Genomic DNA, 20969 nt, shown 5'->3' with positions numbered 1-20969 from the left:
ACAGAGCGGACAAGCCAGGTCTCGCTGGTGAACTTTTTGGAGCTGTTGTGTGACAAACATAAATTATACATCTCCGGTTTTTCATGTATTTTGATTTTTCATTATACAATATAATGTTCTCATTAAATCTGTAAACCCACGTTTTTTTAAGAGTGTGTGGGTTAACAGATTTAAACAGTGTTTAATTGGGTTTATTGAATTAATTCTGGTGGAAGGCTTATCCAAGGTTTCCTTGAGGTCGAGGCCTGCAAACTGCTTAACTGATTTAGGTAGATTCTGAAGCTCATAATAGCAACCACATGGTCACAAGGCTCTCACTACCCTCACTGTAACAGTGACCCTGGAAAACAAAGGTGAAATAGTGCTCCAATGGAGAGGCAATCGATCAAACTTGGAATACATCTATCTATGCAAAGGCTAGCAGGGAAACAGCTTCCCCGGAGACAGGCAGAGACAGGGGGAAGATTCCTGGAATGGAGAGTGTGGTTCAGGTCAAAGCTTCTTGCTCCACTAATCTTTTCACCGGCAACAAACACCATGCAATCTTAGCAACTGGATTATGTGCATGGAGAAAGGCCAGCGAGGCTCCTCAAAGGACAGGAGAGATAGAAAGAGAGATACACAGAAGGAGAGAGAAGATTGAATGAGATAAGGAGGGAGAGGGACAGAGAGCGAGGAAAAAGAGAACGAGAGAAATGGCGAGAGATAGAGAGAGAGACAGACAGAGCATGTGTGTCTGGGCAAAGAGGCGGAATCTACAGAGCAGGCGCCTCATAGTCAGAAGCGCTAATGTTCTTGTGTAAATCTCTCGGATCAGACGATCTGGCACGGGCATTATAGCTGTACCAGACGCGGAGCACAGAGCCGGCCTCACAGCCAGCCTGGTTCAGTCTTTTTTTCCACGACGCCTCAGACGCGACGCATACACTGCTGACCTCACCTGGCTGCTCGTGTCACGGCAAATATGCCAGCGCTAGGCAGCGCAAACCACGCCGAGGCCTCCCCTGTGCCTGTCAGTCAGGCCCACGGTTCGCCCGGTCACACACACTTGGACACCGCAAGACTTGGCTGCGAATATGGAGGTCAAATTTGGACGTCAAAAAAAGGCTATATGGTGTGTATGGAGGCATGTGACTGGCTGGTGTTCAGGGTATGGATAGCATTAAAGGGTGGGCTTTTGTTTTCATTTTAAAAAGGGTGGAATATTTCCTCACGCTCAGGCGGTCAGTGACTCAGGTGCCAGAACTCTGACAAAACTGAAAAACCGGAGGAAAAAACAAACTACATCCACAACCTTCATGATTCTGCCCACTGCAGACTTTGTTAATGTACTGAGAGAGAACTTTCAGCACCTACTATACAGATTCAACTGTTGCATAAACACACAGGAACACAGGTATGAACACAAACGTGCGTACACACGAACATACAAACCCCTTCTCTGGGCTTCTCTAGGGAACAATTACATGTTCAGTTTCATGTGGAGTGAGGCCTAACACACCCTGGAACAGCATTGTATACGTGCTAACAGCTCTCAGAGGCTATCGCTCAAGGGCACCATCAAGCCAAGTGATCTCAATTTCACCCTTTCTGATTGGGAGATTGGGATCATCAGTCTTGCATCCTTTGTAGCAGTTGCATGCAATGCTACATCAAATGGACCTTCTTCTGCTCACAGATTTCTGGCCACATTCACAGCAGCATGTTAATATCTACCACCAGGTAGCACAGAACCGAGAGAACAGTATGTATATCCACGTATACCGTAGGGCAGCGTTTCCCAACCATTTTCCTTCCACGGCACACTTTCCAAATTTACAGAATCTCACGGCACACCACTCTCGAAAGCGTAAAAAATAAACACCCTGCAGCCCCCCTCCACACACGCACGCACACACGCATACACATGTTCTTTTGGGGTTTTAATTAAGCGATGTACATTTTAATTACATTTATTTTGGCTTTTGTGAATGGGACTTGTTCATTTAAGTTTTTTAAATTCATTTGAACGTTAACATTTCTTTAAAGGATGTTTCACACGGCACACCTGACCTCGCCTGACGGCACACCAGAGTGCCGCGGCACACTGGCTGGGAAACGCTGCCGTAGAGTATATAAGTCTGTCTCGTCCACTAAAGTCACTGAAGAAGTTAGTCATTCATGCAGAAAATCGCAAAGGTGTGAACCAACTCTGGCAGAACAGCCAGACACTAACTTATTTGGGGAAAAAAAGAGTCTAAATTGCTTCTTGTCTGTAAGGACTGGGCAAGTCTTCAGAAAGGTGTTAAAAGTCTGCTTCAAGTAGGACTCGATGAAGTAACAGAAAAGGTGGAGCCCCACAGGATATTTGGCCTGGGCGGCCATCGTTAAAACCCAGGATACCGTGCGATTACAATCGTTTAAACCAAAGAATTTATTCTTGGGCGAAAAAAGGGAACCGGGCATTTTTCGTACGGCTTTGCGCATGCGGGGGGACCGAGTCCTCTCCAGTGCTATCGGGGGCTGCGGGGGGGGGGGCGGGGGGAGGAAGCCGCTGCCTGATGAAGCGGTATCTGACGTACGCGGAGCGCAGCGCGTTCGGCGGGCTTCTCGCGCGGCTCGCGGGACGCTGAGCGATCGCGCCTCGGGGGTCGGAGGGGGCTCCTCCGCTCCAGCTGTTGTCACTAAATACTATCTTTGAGTTTGACGGCCATTCTGACAACATTCCTCCCCTGGCCCGTCACCTGGGCCACGGAAAGCTACAAATCAAGCCCTCGGCTGTTGTGGCAACGGGAAGAGAGGGAGGCAGTGAAAGAGCAAGAGGGCGGGAGGGGGGGGGGGGGGGCAGAGTAGGGCCATAAGTTAAGGATTGTTAAGGAGCTTCTTCTTTTTTCTGCCCTGCCAATCAACACATTCTCAAGATAGAAACAAAGGAAGGGATAGCCTCCAGCGTCGAGCCCCCGCACGCTCTCCTCCTCAGATCAGCGCAAATACCTTTGGACAATTAAAGAGTTTTTCAAGGAGGTGAGGGGAAGGGAGAGGGCTGACAGTCCTCTCCCCCACAATCCATCACTTATTGTTCCAAATCGATAAAGGAGGCTCCAATTCCAGCCGCCATCTGAGGGGGTATAAATCAGCACTGCTCATGCTGCCTTCAACGGGGGGAGAACCAGGAAGCAAAGACCGGAGTGAGAAGCTTGAAAGGCCAGGTAACCAGGTACACCAACATTCCCCCAAAAAATGCCCAAAAACACCCCGCACCATTGCAGACGGAATCCTTCAATTTAACGCCAGACAAAACTAGTTCTCAATCATTTCATTAAAAAAATATAATGGATGCTCTTTTGTTCATTTTTAAATTTTTAAATAAATATTCAAATAAAATAAAAAAAGGAGGATCTGGAATAAAGATCTGGAAAATATTAAGCAATATTTGTTTAACAAAGAAATAACATGACAATATTACGACTCAGTTACAGTATGAGTACAAACAGCATAGCGCTGTGATCTCAAGTGCAAAATTCAGCACTGTGACTGGAACAGACCTTTATTACAGAGAATGAACTGATAAATCAATTAAAAGAAAGAAGAAAAAAATGCAGGAAAAAAAATCTGGAAATCAGGAGGCAAGAAAAAGATGCAGACGATAGTATACTTGAGCTGAACGCATAATATATATATATATATATATATATATATAGGTGATATGTTTACCATGCAATCACAAATTAATGGACATTTTCAAATTGTTCTTTCTATTTTTCTTCCCACATCGACGGCCTGACTGACTGGGCGCCATCGAAATAGAACACCCCATGAGCACAGGCATACCCTGTATAAATAACTCGGAGTGGTCGAAAAAAAAAAAAAAAAAACCGTTGCCACATCATTTAGGGTGGGTATAAAACGGACAGTGTTTTTAGCATGTCTTTCTTATTTTTGGCTCTCGCGGAAGACGGTCATGCCAAGAAAGAGAAAACCAGACTGGAGGAACATGCTATAATTTATGTCTTGAAAATTGAAGAGATGTCTGTCTAAAATAATAACTCAAAAGGTACAAATGTCTCTTTTAGCTCGGTCGTCGCCGAATTCTGAGGAGACAATTGGCTTTTTCCCCTCTCAAATATGATGCCAGATGCCAAGAAAGTGCACTGCTGTTATTAGTACACAGCGGAGGAACGCGTTTGCTTTAGCGACCGAGAACCAAAGCCGCGCGTAGCCTCTGCAGGCACAGGACACTAGAGACCAGATTGAAGACCAGCTCGAAAGCAAACGGCGAGATCAGGGGGCGTGACCATACGGCTGTCAAAATATCCGACTTTCACGTTGGTTAAAAATGACCTGGACAGCTCGCTGCATTTCGTTCCACTTAAAACCAGCAATTACCCAATCAATTTAACCGCTGCTTACATGTAATATTATCAATGTTGTCCTTGCTCTTAACAGGGCGTTTTCAGAGACCTACAAACCCTGCTGGACCACACCTATCGAGGTGCAACTTTTCATAATCGCAGAGACCTGGAACTTACTGATATTTATATATTTTAAGACCCTATCTTTATCCCAGTCTTCAAAACTTCCCTGCGCATGGAACTATTCCTTTCAGTCGTGCCGATTGATAACAAAGAACTACTGTCTATCAAGCTTGGATTCGGATCAAAACGGTTGTAAGATTGGTTTTTCTCTGGTATTTAGGGAGATTGCAGCGTAAACGGTGAACATGCCTCCTCCAAACGGTCCATGACCTCTCTTGGCCAACGAGTTGTGGGGGGATACTGGTCCAAGCTAAACACGTGCACAAAGGACAAGAATTTCACCCTCTGTAATTTCATTCTCAAAAAAAAGAGACAAAGCAAGAGCACTTTGGTCTTTTGTGTATTTATCAATAGCATAATAGAGTTTAAGTTCGGCCGGCTGACAGAGTGATATGGAATTTGGGCTGACCATAATTTTGCACTTCCATTTATCAAAACCCACTTCCAAAAAATATCTTTGGAAGGTGACAGCTTTGTAAACATACCACACATCTGCCAACAACCAGAAACATAAAACTTGTTTGGGTCTATTCATCTTCTTCAGATTTCATCTCTTTTTAAACGTATAAGTACAATTCTCCATTCTTTCCCTGGGAATGTCGGGAATGTCAACAGTATGTTAAAGTGCATGGCTGTATTTGTATTGGAAAGACTGAATATTGTAACCAATGAAGTAAAGGGGGGGGGGGGGGGAATCAAATCTGTGTTTATTAACGATGGGCTAAACTCCTTCACCCGCCACATGATTTAACTGTGGTCAGATTTAATTCTGATCAACATACGGTATCAGCCAAAGACATTTCACTGAATTGGTCAGGAAATTATTATTTAAAATTTTTTTTTTTTTTTTAAGTCCCATACCGACTGCGTCCCTTGTTTGAAAAGTGTGCATGACTGTCATCAGTTTCACTCATACAATTTAAATAAATGAAATGACTGTGAGCGATAACAGGACCCTTTAGAGGCACAGCGCCTCAGACACTTTCAGCTCTATTCAAAACCAGAAGGAAAGTCTGTTTAAACCACTGAGCAGTGGACACCAACACGCTTTCTTCCCTCATACTTCAGGTATACCAGAGGGTGTCTGTAAATGGTGTGCCTACCAGCAGTCTGGCCAAACAGACAGAGGAATAGTTTGAGCATCTATTTGGCTTTCTCAGAGCCAAGCAACAATAAACCCCTTCCAGTTAATTTGCAGTCGTCTATTTTCATGTTTAACTCACAGGTATCTTTGGTCATATTTTACTTCCTGTTTTGATTTGCAGTTAAACAATATGGTAGAGTTTTTATACTCATCAAACTCTTGCTGTTGTCTAATGTCAATTTTGCATTATCAAAAACTACATACAAAAATACAAGCTTGATATGTGCAATAAAATACTATTGTGCTGAGCACACTAGCTATTTAGCATATGTAACAGCAAGTGAAAGATATGGAAACAGCACACTGTTTGGGTCACTTGACTATCATCAGGGTTATAATGTAGTACAAGTCCTTCATACATTGCTTGAATGCATGACTTGCCTTTACTGGTAGTTTCTTGCTTCATTTAGTGATGTATGCATGAAATTGCAAAGGGAAAGTTAAGCAAAGGGAAGGTTATGCATTCCAGGACCAGGGGCTAGTTCCCAACTGATACGCTATATGTGTCCCTGACACTGCACTGCATGCTATCAAGAATCCCTTTATTTCTAGATCTTTTCAATAAAAGAGCATGCATTAAAACTCCCACAAGGTCAGGGTTGTACAGCAGGCAACTGTGTTTACAAGTGCGATGACGGTTATTATTTTGCTGGAAACTGCAAGTGAACCTCGACTTCAGTTAACATGAAAATAATGGCAGCGTGGTGTACATTATTCTCCTGTGGTTCCCCGTAGCGATTCCCAGGCACGCTGGGTGTCAGCTCTTCGCCGTATGCAGGCCTGCGTGTTTACATGACGTGTTGTACACGATACTGACAGGCCCTCAATCAACTCGCGCCATTACAAAAACACAGCCACGCCAACTGCATAAACCAAAAAACTAAAAAGCCCGGCGTGAGGGAAAGTGGCTCGCCCAGAAAGCGTAATAAAATATCTCTTGCCTTTTAATTATCATTTGCTTTGTCATGCCATTAGGATTGCAGTGGAAGCGGAAATTAGATCACAGCGTAAAGCAAAGCCGTAATTTCACTAATTTGGCATTAGCATAAATTAGTTTACTTGGAGTTCACACCCTTATTACGCATCGCTTGCGAAGCGCGCGGGGGGGGGGGGGCTGTGCTGTTCAAGCGGACCGCAGTCGCCCAATCGAGTCACGGTTGCATAAGCTGAAGAATACCCAGAGGGCCGAGGAACGCTCCCTCCCCGAGTGACGCCATAGACAAGCGTGCATCACCCCCGCGGGGGCTCCCAGCCGCAGTCGGCGCTGCAGCGGTCCGGATTTGATGCCAGACTGAGTGGCGCTTCGCCGCCCCGAGGACCAGTGATTTACTTGGACGCGGATCCCGGGAGGGTCACAACAACGTATTTTATGAGGCAACTGCAGACATCATTTGATTAAATTTCAAACGCCAACAACTAATTCGAATTCTGATTCGCGTGTAGCTCACGATGGTGCTTTCTCCGTCTCTTCGCAACAGTTCAACAGACAACTGCGGCACACTGAAGAAAAGTACGACTGCAGATTTGTGTCCCTGTTCTGAACTGAAGACGGACTTTAAACAAAAAAGAGAAGGAAAAGGTCTGAGCTCTGACCCCTGGGGGCTTTCCCTGCCAAGACCATGATATACAGCAGGTATGGTGAGCAAAGTTCAAAGGTCAAAGGTTTCCCTGTGCAAAGCTCAAGCCCAAACTAATCTACAAAGAAAGTAGGGCACAAACCTTGAGGACTGAGCCGTTTGAATTCATGACCCAAGTCAAATATGAATTAACCTTGCCTGTACCAAACTGATTTAGGTTTTCAACCAAGGGCTGTAACCTGTTCACTAAATGTTGAATTAGGAAGCACGCTCAGTTTCACTGACCTCACGGCTACTTCTAATATGCAACCGTTAATGTAGCACGTCGTCTTTGTTGAGGCCATAAAACAAGAAGTTAATCATCTACTGCAGCACCTCCACTTGTTCTTTTAGTTTTGCTTAACTGCAGTCAGTAGTACTGAAATAGTTTATCATCTTATCACAAAACACGTTTTATAAGCTCATAAGGCATTGAGGTCATCTACAGTCAGTGAGTTCTCAATGCCTTGAGTGGAAAAAAGGGGAAAAACTATAGAATTAGTCTAGATTTAACACATACATTGAGTTCCTCCAGACTTAGTGCAAATGTGCCTTATTTTGTTAGCCATTTAGCCATTTGGCTATTGTTTACATTTTAATAATAAATGAAAAACTTTTTTTTATACTTCGCATTTCTTTTTTTCTGCAGTACCGAAAATGAATCGAACCGTGAAGACAATACTGAGGCATGTACCAAACTAAGAACCTTGTGTACCGTTCTACCTCTAATGTCTACCCCTACTTTCTACTCCTAATGTCTACCCATAATGTCTATCCATTCTTCTTTGCAAATTTTCTCAAACTTTGTGGGACCATTGTTTACTGACAGCAATTTTCAAGTGTTACCTCAGACCAGATTCAATTAATGCCTGACCGGGCCACTCAAGGACACTTGCCTTCTCCTTCTCCTTGTTGAGCAAGTGTTGCTTTGGCCATGTGCTCGGGGTTGTAGTCCTGCCAAATGGTGAATTTCCATCCCAGTTTAGCAGACTGAAGCAGGCTTCCCTCCCCTGGATTTTTTCTGCATCTTGCAGCATCTATTTTCTCCTCAGTTATGACAAGCTCCTGAATCCCTGCTGCTTGAAAGCATCCCCATAATGAGATGCTTGACAGTAGGCACGGTGTTGCCTGTATCATGCACTGTGCTGGTACTGATCCAGGGGAAACGCTTCACACAGACCAAAAAATTCCAAATTTGTGGATCTGTGGCTGTCTCACCACAAATCCTTTTGCCATATGTTACAGTATTGTTTAAATGTGTGATTGAAAACTCATATGGGATTTGAGACGGATTTTCAGTAATGGTCTCATTACTGCTGCTGTCACACATGACAGCTCTGCACAGTGACCAGTATATTACAGACTCATGGACATTTTCTCCCATCTCAGCCACTGAACTGTTCAGAGGGACTAAAGTGTCGAGATCCAGGAAGTGACTGGCTGATACAATGCACCTTCTACTTACAAATGTTTGACTCGATTGTGCTTAAAAATAAATATTTCAGTATTTGTTAAAAATAACTTTCTCCTTATTTGTGCTTTTCTACAACTTTATACCATAGTCATTTTGAAACGACCTTAGTCTTCATAATTGAATTTTGGCTTGTAATTCAAGACCGGAAAGGTAATAATTAAACAAAAGACAAGTTTATCTTTAGGCACCTCACTTTTTTCAGTAAAAGTCCTGAACTCTTAAGCACTCTCATAAACGATCTGTTTCGCCTTCCCAAAAGGCTTAAATGTGCAGCCAAATTTCTCTGAAAGAAATCTCTAGTCCTACATAATGTTTATAAGCAAGACCTCATTTTGCCCTCCCATAATGCCCAGATACAATTCAGGTATCACAGAAACCCAAGGACGTGCTTTGAAGGTATCAAGCATGAACAAAGCACAGTGTCTTAAACAGGTTAAATTATAAAGACAATGGTTTCAAACACCTCTGGGTGCTCTACAAGAAGCTAGTTCGTATGATTTCAATGCCCACTCAACTCACCAACCCACTATGAATGACAACACTACTTTCGCTGACCAACTAAAAAAATTAATCTCAATCTAACAATCTCATAAAACTGAGCAAGGACCAGGAGACACCTTATAAACCCGACCTGCTCCACAGAACTACTTCTTGTAATGTATGATTTCAAGTAGTATGGAAAAAAAAAAAAAAAATCTAATTAAGATGAAGATTTTCCTTTCCCTCACAGTATTAAAACAGGCCTTTTTTAGCACCGCAGACGCAGCAGGTTCTCCCGTGAAGGCCAGTGGTGCACTGGGGTATCCGATGGCGGCAGTATTCACATCCTACACACTCGTGTAATCAGAGGAACCTTCAAAGCTACACTTGCCCTGAGCTGAACTGCTGGAGCGGCACATTAAGGTTCACTGAATACCCTCAACAAGAGGGAGGCCCGGCTGCACGGCAGACAACTTCGGGGGAAAAAAGAACGTGAATAAAATCAGTTGTGAATCACGCTGGAAAGCGGTTGTATCACTGCAGCGGAGCTCAATGTTCTCTCGGCAGTACACAGTAACCACTCGCACATGTCGCGCTGGGTACAGGAATCTGGCGCAATCTGACGGCCAGGCATGCAAAGTCGTACATCAGATCGCGGAGACGCACATACATGAATAAAATGTTTGTTCAAATCTGTTATAAATTTACTTGGGAATGTGCCAGATGGACTAAAAACGAATATTCCATGCCCCTGGATCTGATTGTGGCATGAAGTTGAGCTGGCATTCACACTGCCGCAAGGCAACACGGGGGATGTGCTGCCGCTTCTGTTGTGGGCCGATGTTTACGGGGTCTGAGCCTCATTTACAGGCCGCTGTGGTTTCCAGACTTAGCCGAACACAGAAGTTTGATCATCCGTGGGTGCGCACCAGTGAAACGCACTGAAGACGATGTGCCCGTTCCGCTTTGTGTCGGACACGAAAGGCTGCTCCGGATTGGTGCTCAACTGGATGCCAAGCGTCTGTCTTTAAGGAATGTGCGGGCTGTTTGTTTTTTTTTTTCCTTCTTTAAAGATTATGCTGATTTTGTGGTGAAGAATGAAGAAATGTTGGGAACACAGAAAGGGGAAGGGGGAAGATAAAATAATCACACTTGTACTACAATCCTGGATGGGTTAAAGTGCAGTAAAATCTCATCTATAAAAAAGGTTGCATGTTTTTAAAAAAAATCAGGACAATGGCATATTTGCGATATGACATTCCAGGTTACATTTCACCTGAAGTTATATTAAAAACAATTATCACTGCATCAGCCAGGGTACTGGGGCGAATAGTGGTCCATGTTTAATTGCGCTACAGCGCCCCACCACTGGTTGCTCAGGTGCCCATGGACTACGTGTTAAAGCCACATACGAAAGGTCTTCCTCCGACTCCACTCTGTGAGAGCTCAGCTGCAGTCTGCGTGTAAAAGCTGCTGGCGACACCACATGTTTTGGGGGAGAACTGCGGATGTCTACACTCTCCTGATTCGGCAGCGGGGCTTGTGCATGAACGTGGCTAGTTGGCCATTCAAAATTAGGGTGGGAAAGAGACCCATGTTCGGTCCCATGTTGGCCATCAAATTTATTTTGAAAAACTATTAATATGTTGTTTTCCCTTAAGAAAGATTTTATTTCATATTACTTTCAGTAGTTGTTGATAACCTGGCTAGCACATGAGAACGTTGAAAAATGAGAAGTGTAAGTTAATGGCACATAGCAAATAGTTCCTTCGCACATGACCTTGCAGGTCTGCAAAATCTCCCTTGGTAAACATGTTACATTTGTATTTTTGAAATACAAATAGGTGATGAAATAGTGGGTCCCCAGTGAGATAAACACAAGGAGGAAGAAAGGAAAGGAAACCTGGACTGTGACATGGGCACACAAGCTTATTCTCACACTTTTCCACAGACTTTAAAATGAGACCACTGGCCATCATCAAAACAAACATGATGCCCTGAGTTCAGGCGCCGCACCTTTTAATGGAGTTGTGTGTCGTTCCCCCCCCCCCCCCCACTCCCACTCCCACTCCCACTCCAGAATGTCACTAAGAGCTTGCCCCGATCTGACAATGTTTACAGGACAGGAGGTCCAGCTTTGATCTGATTTGTAAAGCTACATCATTTCAGAAGACAATCAACTCGGTTTCACACTCCACAGATGTAGCCACCTACCAGCAAGCCTAGCGGCTGGGGGAACACTGAGGGAAACCATGCAAGGAGAAAAAGAACGCAGGAAATGCTGTGGCAACAAATACTCACAAGCAACATCTAAGTGTGTGGGGGAGGGGATAGCTCACTTTATTTTTTACAGATGGTGTCCTATAAACCAGTAATAAACCAAACAATATCCAGAGTATCTGCTGAGCAGCCAGGGAACATGAGGACACAAAGCTAAATGACGAGACTGGGCTTCTCAGCCCATCCAGGGGCCATCATTTTGCCAGCAGTCTAGAGCGCATCCAGCATCAGACACAAGACCAAAAAACCTTCTGCCCTTCCCGTTGGAGAAACATCCTCACCTTCTTTGCTCTCTTCCTCCTCCTGTGCCCTGGCATTGTCCTCCCTCCTTTGCTTTATGGCCAGGAGGTCCTTCTTTAGCTGTCGAGCCTCCTTGCGCAGTTCATCGCTGCAGACGGGGAAAAAAAAAACCACAACACATTTGTTTTCCAGTGTAGTAAAACTACTGAGAAGGAAAATATACAGGAGATCTGGGAGCCGAATACGACCTGCTGTGAATCGCTGCCAGGCAAAATCTTAAGTGCGTCACAGGTTACTGCCAGCAAGAAAGAATATGAGTGATGCAATTTAAGTACACACCATACATAAAATAATCCTCTGCTAATTGTATCTATTATCTAACTAAGCTTTATGTACAATATAACTACTGCCAATAGATGAAATACATGTACAAATTAAGAGAATTCAAATAAAAAATTAATGAGATACATTAGCCACAGGCCATGAAATCATACTGGAAGATCTGTTTGGCGAGTTAAAAATAAAAGATACCCTGCAGGTCAGTTTGAGTGAGAGGATTCATCATCGTATATCCATCATATACATCTTATCATCAATCAGACAATTACTGGGGCCCTCCCACAGGGTGGTGAGGGAGGGAGGGAGAGCCACCATGCTCCAGGCCTTCCTGATGCTCTCCAACACTGATGGCATCTATGGAGGAATTTATATGGACTTTCCGAAATGTTTTGAATTTTTTGTTTATTTTCTTTTCCTCCCCATGCCACACGCACAGGAATATTTTACTGAATTTACGATTCTTGTAATTACACCTTGGCCCCAGAGCCCAAGTTTGTGATCAGTGCATGTGATCAGTTATTCTCTTGTCTGAGCACCTTGCTGGATGCATTCAGATGCACAGACAAGGAAAAACATTCTTAAAAGATTTATTTTTATTTTTATTTTTTTTGCTGAGGCACAGCCTGAGGGGCAGTCCATATACAACACAAATGCCTAAATACTATCCAAATGCAATCTTTGCAAATTAGAACTTGGCAACAAAATGCATGAATAAATGTCTGAGTAAAGCTGCTATTAAATCTTGGCTCTTGTCAGCGTCCATTGTGTTCTGTATTGTCTGCACTAATCATTTTCTGTATCAGTCCGGTGGTCTTGGTTTTGTTTCTAATTTACCTGCAGAATTGACAGTTGAGATGTTGCCAGTGCTCTTCATGCCAGAGGCATCACAGGATCTTACAAATAAACACCAATCAAATAACTGGAAGCTAGATGTTCATATACCATTTCTTCACACTGATTTATCCTTACAAATGTAGTCTTTCTTCACTGAACATAAGCCATACTTTCAAGCCAGTCATGATGTGAATCCACACATTTTAATGGGATGATCATTAATGTTCTCAATTATAGTTCTTTCACACATTCAGGCTGTCTGTTGAGCAACGATTGGACGATAAGTTATTTAAGTCCGCAACTGAGAGGACTACATTTATTTTCACGGCACTTAAAAACTTCATGTCCCAGCAGTAAAATCTCTTTAACACTTACGGTTTATTATGTACAAGTCTAACTAATAAAATGAATCCGTTAATGAGAAATACACAAATAAGCACAGTGGTGGTCAGATGGACAAGTTTGAAAGGTGCACAAGCAAGTCAACACTTGCTTAAGCAAAGAGGCAAGACCTGAGGATTGTCCTCCCTGGAGCCAGAGTGGGCTGAGACCAACACAGAACATACTGTGTTACTTCCGTCTTCAATGAGAAATCCATGAATAGATTCCAATGATATTAGATTCCAGTTTATGGGGGAAGCTCATATGAGAAATGCAACTGTGTGGGTCTGTGCCTCAAAGCACCATTAACTTCCTTTGAAAAGCTAAGCTATTATGATTTGAGTGACCAGCCCAAGAAGCCATATCACCAATGTCTCTGACTTGCCATCAAAATTAAGCATCCAACACAAAACTGTCCCCCAATAACGAATATTACAAAGACATGCATCAGTATTACTACCACATGCAGTTTAAACTAAGCCCAAACCATGAAAAACAGCCCCAAACCAATGCGTGTCCAGATACTTTTGGTCATATAGAGTGTGTGTCCAATACAGCCTATTTAACTAGGCGGTGCAAAACCAGCACTGAGAACCTCGTCCAACAGCAACAAAGAGTGTGGAGCCAGCTGTTCCAAAACAACCTGCTCCAAGCCGCTCACTTCATTAAAGCGTGAGCGCGAGACGGGGCTTTTCCGCAAACGTTAAAGTAAGCAATAAAGGTGGCGACCAAACTTCAGCACAAGCATCAGAAACAAAGGCGAACGTTAGCGGCGAGAGCTTTCGTCGCTAATGAATCGAGTGGCGCCTTATGGGAACGAGTGTTAGCCAAGGCTTCCAGGCTACACGGGGTTCTGGCACCGGCAGAAGGGATGCTGCAGTGGAGCCTATGCTGCTCAGGCCCATTAAACTCCAACTGAAAACGCTTCACATAATTCTGGGTAAAATGGTGCCAACCCTTACCCTGGTGGCATAACGCACCAAATAAAAACAAGATCAAGGTGAAGAGAGAAATTGGATAGAGCCCGTCAAAAACACTGAACGGGTTCACACTTCAGACTACCGTGCTGCGGTCAATCGCTATGGAATTTTTCCATTTGCTTCCCGACGTAAAGCTGGGGCAGTGAATCGAATGACTTCTGAACAACTGCCGACAAACGAAGAGACTGGAAAACATCCAGACCACGTCCCCTTAGCATAAAACGGCTTTCGGCTAATACTTTGAAACTTGTAAATATATACTCGCACCTTGAGACTGTCTTCGTTTGGCGCAAAGCTATTTTGCTCCCTTTCAATGCTCTGCCTGTGATATATTGTTTCCTACCGTTATTTCTACTGACTGCTGTTCTTCTGGTACAGCACAATGGTAGGGTCTGTTAAGATGGGCCCTCAGCCGTTTTATTTTTATAGATGGATGTGGACGTATACATTCTTCTGTTTCTGTGCATGCCAAAATATGCTAGACAAAGGACTGCCAACTGAGTCAGTCTCAATAGCTATTCAAACAATATCTTTGAGTGTGTTGATGTCCATACTACACGGTGTTTTCTTCTGAAATTTGGCTGCGCTCACAGCAATCTTCTATACCAAAAGGAGAGCACACAGTAGGTTTTACTCCAAATTCAGAAACCATCCCGCTGATCATAAAAATACCAGCGATGGAACATTTCAGACATCAACATTTATGATATGCAGTGTTTTACTGGCGGCACACACTGAAGGATGCTTCACACAACAATATGCTCTTAATCTGAGAGGGAAAAGACTGGATGACTGCATGACTACATTTCATTTTATAGAAAGATTTTTCTTTTCTTTTTCCTGAGACTACAAAAATTTCAATGGTCCCTTTTAACATGCCACTCCAGCCCAGTCCAGATATGCTTTTCATAGCATTTAAACTTTTATTCATGTTCGCTTTTCTTCCCAACCTTCCCCATATTAGATCAACTAGTTTTTATAAATGTCTCAATTTGAAACTCAATTGTACGATCAGTCACTCAAATGTGCTGTTGCAATGCCTGCAGCTACTACAGTTCCCTGCTGTTCTGTGCCCGCTTACACCACTGGCCTGAATTTGCTCAGTGATCCTTCCAGCATCACAAAGGTATCAACTGCCATGTTATCACTGAATCAGAGTGGCTGAAAAGGATTCCATTACCCTCTCACAATGTGCTGCACCACTGTTGACTTCGCCAGTGTCAGGAAACCCTCCCCCAAGACATACAACTCTTCCTCTTGTGCCTAGGATGTGTCCAATTACACAAACCAGGACCACCTCTATCAAGTGCTCGGAAACAGTTTTCGGTTTCGCGTGCACAAGATGTTGGCAATTAAGGCCATTAATCCCCACTCTGGTGCAAATTAATGTGTGATATGTGGAAGCACCCCAAAATAATTTAAGCCCATGGGTGCCATTTGCGTCCAAACACAATTTTCCATCCAAAGAAATATATTGCCCTTCAGTCTCTCTCTCTGGTGACTACAGTCAGCCAGCACACGCCCCCAGACCCCCACGCCCCCCCCCCCCCCTACACACACACACACCCCAGTTAGGTATAAAGAAGGCTGGCGCAGTGAAACATTCCATATTCGTGCTCCATTGAACCCCTCGAGTGCCCACTTGAGAGCTGAATTATTTGTACAAGAGTATTCTTAAACTGGGGTGGAAAGGAGGGGAGAAAGTAGGGTGTTATAACCAAGTGTGAGAAAGTTGGGAAGGTCTCCTGTCAATTCCCATACAAGCAGAGTGACAGACTTTGAACGTTTAAGCCATCAAATTATTATGTTATGTACACCCAAAAGCCAGTCTTCAGACACTATGACCATTCCAGCTTTCAGACTAAAGCTTTACCCAGCTGATGAAGCTTTACCCAGCTGATGAAGCCTTACCCAGCTGATGAAGCTTTACCCAGCTGATGAAGCCTTACCCAGCTGATGAAGCCTTACCCAGCTGATGAAGCTTAACCCAGCTGATGAAGCTTTACCCAGCTGATGAAGCCTTATCCAGCTGATGAAGCCTTATCCAGCTGATGAAGCCTTATCCAGCTGATGAAGCCTTACCCAGCTGATGAAGCTTTACCCAGCTGATGAAGCCTTACCCAGCTGATGAAGCCTTACCCAGCTGATGAAGCTTTATCCAGCTGATGAAGGCAGGCCACACTGCCGATACAGGCCCAGAAACACGTGAAGCATCTCCTGCCCAAACAATGGCAGCCTTTGTTTCGCACATCTGCTTCTCTGAACCACCTCACTCCTTTTTTTCCTCAGCTCTCTCTCTCTCTCTCTCTCTCCTCTGCATTATCCTCAAGCTGCCTGATGTATGTATGAGAGTACTGAGGAATGACAAATAAAGAAATCTCTTGAATCTTGATCACTCCTGGGGCTCGCTTGAAGAAAAAGACTGGGAGCATCAGACTGGACAAACCGTCAGGATGCAAGACTTCTCCGTATTTGCAAAGGATGGAATAATAAACAAGCGTGGTCTGTTATCCCCTTTAAAAATACTGCTACTGCCCTTCCAGTGTTTATAAGGTGGGAGGTATAGCTTCAGCAAACACCGGGAGGCGAAGTACTCTAAAGTCACCACTCTTCCATAGATGAATTCCAAACAACCAGTCAGCTACAGCTCCAGGGGCCCATTTCTGAGAACCAGCGCTCGCTCCGCTGCCCGTCACTGCTGGAGCCCTCTGAAGGTTGAAGCCTATATGCTTACCCCCCCCCCAATCCCAGCCCGAGATTCTATTCTCATTTCCTGTAGGGTCCCGTTTGTTCGGGGGAGAATGGCTGGGTCGACCGAGGCGGCAGGAGATGGGACAGGTCATCTGAGTTGGTGTCGCAGAAGTGTTTGAAAACCTGACGCCACGTCTCGAATTTAAACAAGTTTTGCACACCTCGTGGCTCCTTTCAGAACATCTTGCTGGTCCGGCACTTCTCACCTATCCTTTCTGTGGCAAGGACTTAACCTCTTTGTGCAATGCTGCACTGAACCGGAAGTGCCTTGGCATTTTGTTTGGAATGTTGTTTCAATTAGTTTCTTTGCAATATGAAACCCAAAAAAAGATGCATATGTAAGGCCAGGCCAAGAATAAAGAGATTTACGGTAAAACTCTGTTGATTTTTACAGTCCTACAAGTGGCAGGTGTCTATAGAAGGACAGAAGAGGTTACCTTCAAAACTGCAGCCAAACCTGAAAATGCACACAATTCATTACTATGATGACCCTGAACCAGGCAGGAAAAAATGAATAGCATTCAAAGAGAACCTTTAACTTGACAGTTATGGTTACATAATGATGGCATGTTTACGAAAGAAAAATATAGGTATGGTGGTTCGGGAAATAGTCCGATGGAAATAATAATTCATATTAAGCATTATTTTGAGAATATGAACATTATTGAGGAAGGAAGGTTACACACGTTATGCACCCAGGTAATCTCAATGATGTAATGACTTAATAATACTCACCATCTCCATTATAATTGCAAGCCGCTTGAAAGTACAATCATTTTTCCCATTTCTATTATTTCTTATTTTTTTATTAGAAATCATTATCATTAGAAAGTGCAAATAAGAAGTTTTTGTTTAAATGTTCTCAGAACATTTACTCTCTCTTAGAAAGTAAACAGGCAATGGCAAAAAAGGATTAACCAACACCTGCCAATGGATGATCTAATGGTTAATTCTATCTAAATGTTCTCAGAACATTCATCCTTTCTTATAAAGTAAATGGGTAGCAACAAAATTGATCAACCAGTGACTGCCAACTGATGACCTAATGGTAAATGCTGTCAAAACGTTCTCAGAATGCTCTTACTTTCTACGAAAGTAAACAACTGGGGATAAAATAATTCACATTTTCACAACCCATTAATCAAGACAAAGCGCTTCTGCTCTGTAACACATTCATGACTATAAGCTTTCAACAGGGAAGTGCATCCAACAAACGGGTAATTTTGCTTGCCTTGACCTGCTGTTGTTTACAAACCATGTAAGATGTATCCTAGGCAACAACCAAACAAGCATGTCCATGGGCCCCACTGCCAGTAAAATGGAGGCCAGATAAAGACGGGGGAAAAAACCATGAACACCTGTTAATTCACTCCTCAGGGCCAAACAATTACCTCAGAAAGCTTGATTCACAACCTGAAAAATCCTTCTGTTCCACAGGTAATATCTTACCTTCACTGTCTGAATGGGGGGGGGGGGGGGGGAGTTCACCTTAAAAACTGCATTCCAGCTGTAAACCAGATCAGTCAGAATTCATTTAGAGCAGCTCCATCTGCGTTTTCTCCCAACAGCACTTCGGTCAACACAAGTTTTTCATAAGTGTGCTTTTCAATTAAATTGAGACAGAAAATGTTAAATTAAACAAAATAAAAACCCTGGTATGTCTTAAACAAAAAGTTGTCCGGCTGTTTATTAACCAAAGACAGGCAGTACACAGCTGTTGCAGTGTGACACTTCAGAGGGAAATGGAAGCTACTAAGCATTTGCAACAAATTCATAGCTGGAATTGTTGGTTTGTCACCATCTTGATGGCAAACGCCCCCCATTCCCAACACACACACACACACACACAACTGGTGAGTGAAACATCATGTCCATATTTTTTTTTTTTTAAATCAATATAAGGTTTCATTAGTTGTAAATTTTCCCATCATTCACTTTGAAATTCTTCTATGAAAAGTTACATCAACAGTCCGTACGAACCTCGTATTCGCAATTTTACAAACTTATCATGGCGATGTCAGGACTCAGCAAAACATCCAGACACACATTTATTTGCCTTTCTACACCATTCAAAGGAGAATGAAAATAACAGGCCCCAAATACCTCCATATCTGTTATTAGCTTCCTTTGGGCAGAAACTACATTACTCACAAAAGCATCACCTCCGTTCCCTCAAGGACCATGTGCTTTGTCTAAGGCCAAGCAAACCACAGACCACAAGGTGTTCCGCACTGTTCACAGAGAAGCCAGTATTTCTATCCATTTGGATTTGTTCTTGTCAGTATTATTTCAGTAAAATAAAACAAAATGAAATAAAAACATTTTTTCAAGAATTTGGAATACTCCACCATAAGCTGTATGTCAATTTAGGAGGACACATACTTTCACCTCAGGAACCTTGTGTATGCTACCAGCTACTACTACTTTTCACTTTGAGGTCTGCCAGCAGAGCTGCACAGTTGCTATGCCTGAGCACCTGGCAGACGGCATCTGTAGGTGACTGAGCGACCAGAGGAGTCACTCATGAGCAGTGAGACGGGGAAAGCCCTGTTGACTGAAGCTCTGCCCACTCTCAACAGCAATATTGTGGTTAATTTCATGCAGTATCTTGTGGGACTTGCTTCCACAGACACAGTTGCACAAACAGGGTCTGAATAGCACACATTATTATTCAAGCAATACAGATTGCAGTGATCATAATGGCTCATTTTGGTGAAAGACTGCGCTAGCTTTATTGTATCATTAGCCCACCAAGGCCTCAGTGGCAGGACACAATGGGCCGCTTGCCACCAGGGTAGGCCCAGGTTGGCCAGTGCTCCTCAGGTTACCCTTGCACGAGCATTTTCACCTTCGTGGCACGGTTAATGTTATAATAATGTTATAAATGGTTTGGCTACATCCCTTACTCGCATTACACGCAATCCTTATCACAGGCCAAAGACCTGCCTAGTAGTGCAGTGAAAGGCCCCAATCAGCCCTCCTGCCATGTTCACATAAGGCGTGGCCATGAGGTACCTGGAGTGGAAGTGCCAGAGGCTAAACATTAGTGTCTTCTCTGTTACTAACTGTTCCCTGTTAGTAACTGGGATGAACTCATTTCTTGGACCGCATGCCTTCTTTTCTTTCTTTCTTTTATAGGAAGGGGGGGGGGGTATAATTCAACATGAGCATCATGATATTCACTTATAAACTAGCTTACGCTGTTTTGCTTCCTCTTAGTTTACTTGCCAGTGTCTTTCTAGCTGCCCTGAATGACTCGACATTGGTGGTCACAGTCTGGCAGTGGGCCTTGGTTTCTCCACACCAGCGCACACATATTGGTCCACATTCATTTTCCCTAAAAAGGGCAAACAAAGTCAACCAAGCCATTCCTGAAAGGGCAGAGCGCTAAAATGCCGAAATCAGGGAGCACAGAATTAAGTGTGAAATCACACAGCGGTTTTACTTCAGCGTTAAGAAACCTGAGACCTGCAATTACATCTGTGACATTTTTCGACCAAAACCAGCCATTATATGGGCAGTAACAACCATGAAACGAACCTGCCATCAAAACAAATGGTAGAAACGCCGCTATAAATTGGGAAATTGGGCTTAGTGTAATGTTTGCCTCCACCAATGAGCTTTCAAGCTGAAAGCCTTTGTTTGAAAGGGCAGTGAGAATGTTAAGACAGGAGTGAGTTTCCATGCAGAGGAAAGTGCAGGGGGCACACCGCTGTGAGGGTGACATTAAACAGAGTGGTCACTGCCGTCCGTCACAAATGGAATTACAAAAACCAAGCTAGCCCTCTCCACCGTAAATCTTCACGTTCTTAATTTTCTAAAAAATACACAGATTCTTTGGCTGGATGAAATTATATTCATTCTGTGGCTTCTAGTGGTAAAAATTCCTAATCTTAAAATAAACGTATGTTTAAATGTGTGTGTCTGTACTGTAAA

The 20969-nt window shown here is 43.5% G+C and overlaps 1 protein-coding gene across 3 annotated transcripts in view; it reads right to left on the bottom strand.

Annotated features, from left to right (window-relative positions):
• Positions 1-20969, bottom strand: part of cwc27 (CWC27 spliceosome associated cyclophilin) — a 54117-nt gene that overhangs the window by 11122 nt on the left and 22026 nt on the right. For all 3 annotated transcript variants that reach the window (XM_035391255.1, XM_035391254.1, XM_035391256.1), the window contains one exon: positions 11790-11896. In XM_035391255.1, coding sequence (XP_035247146.1) covers positions 11790-11896 — 107 coding nt within the window. The remainder of the gene's footprint in view (positions 1-11789; positions 11897-20969) is intronic.

The sequence above is a fragment of the Anguilla anguilla genome, chromosome 14 (genome assembly GCF_013347855.1).
Source record: "Anguilla anguilla isolate fAngAng1 chromosome 14, fAngAng1.pri, whole genome shotgun sequence".
Lineage (NCBI taxonomy): Eukaryota > Metazoa > Chordata > Actinopteri > Anguilliformes > Anguillidae > Anguilla > Anguilla anguilla.
The sequence above is the reverse complement of the archived record's forward strand: the minus strand, read 5'-3'. Positions and strand labels throughout refer to the sequence as shown.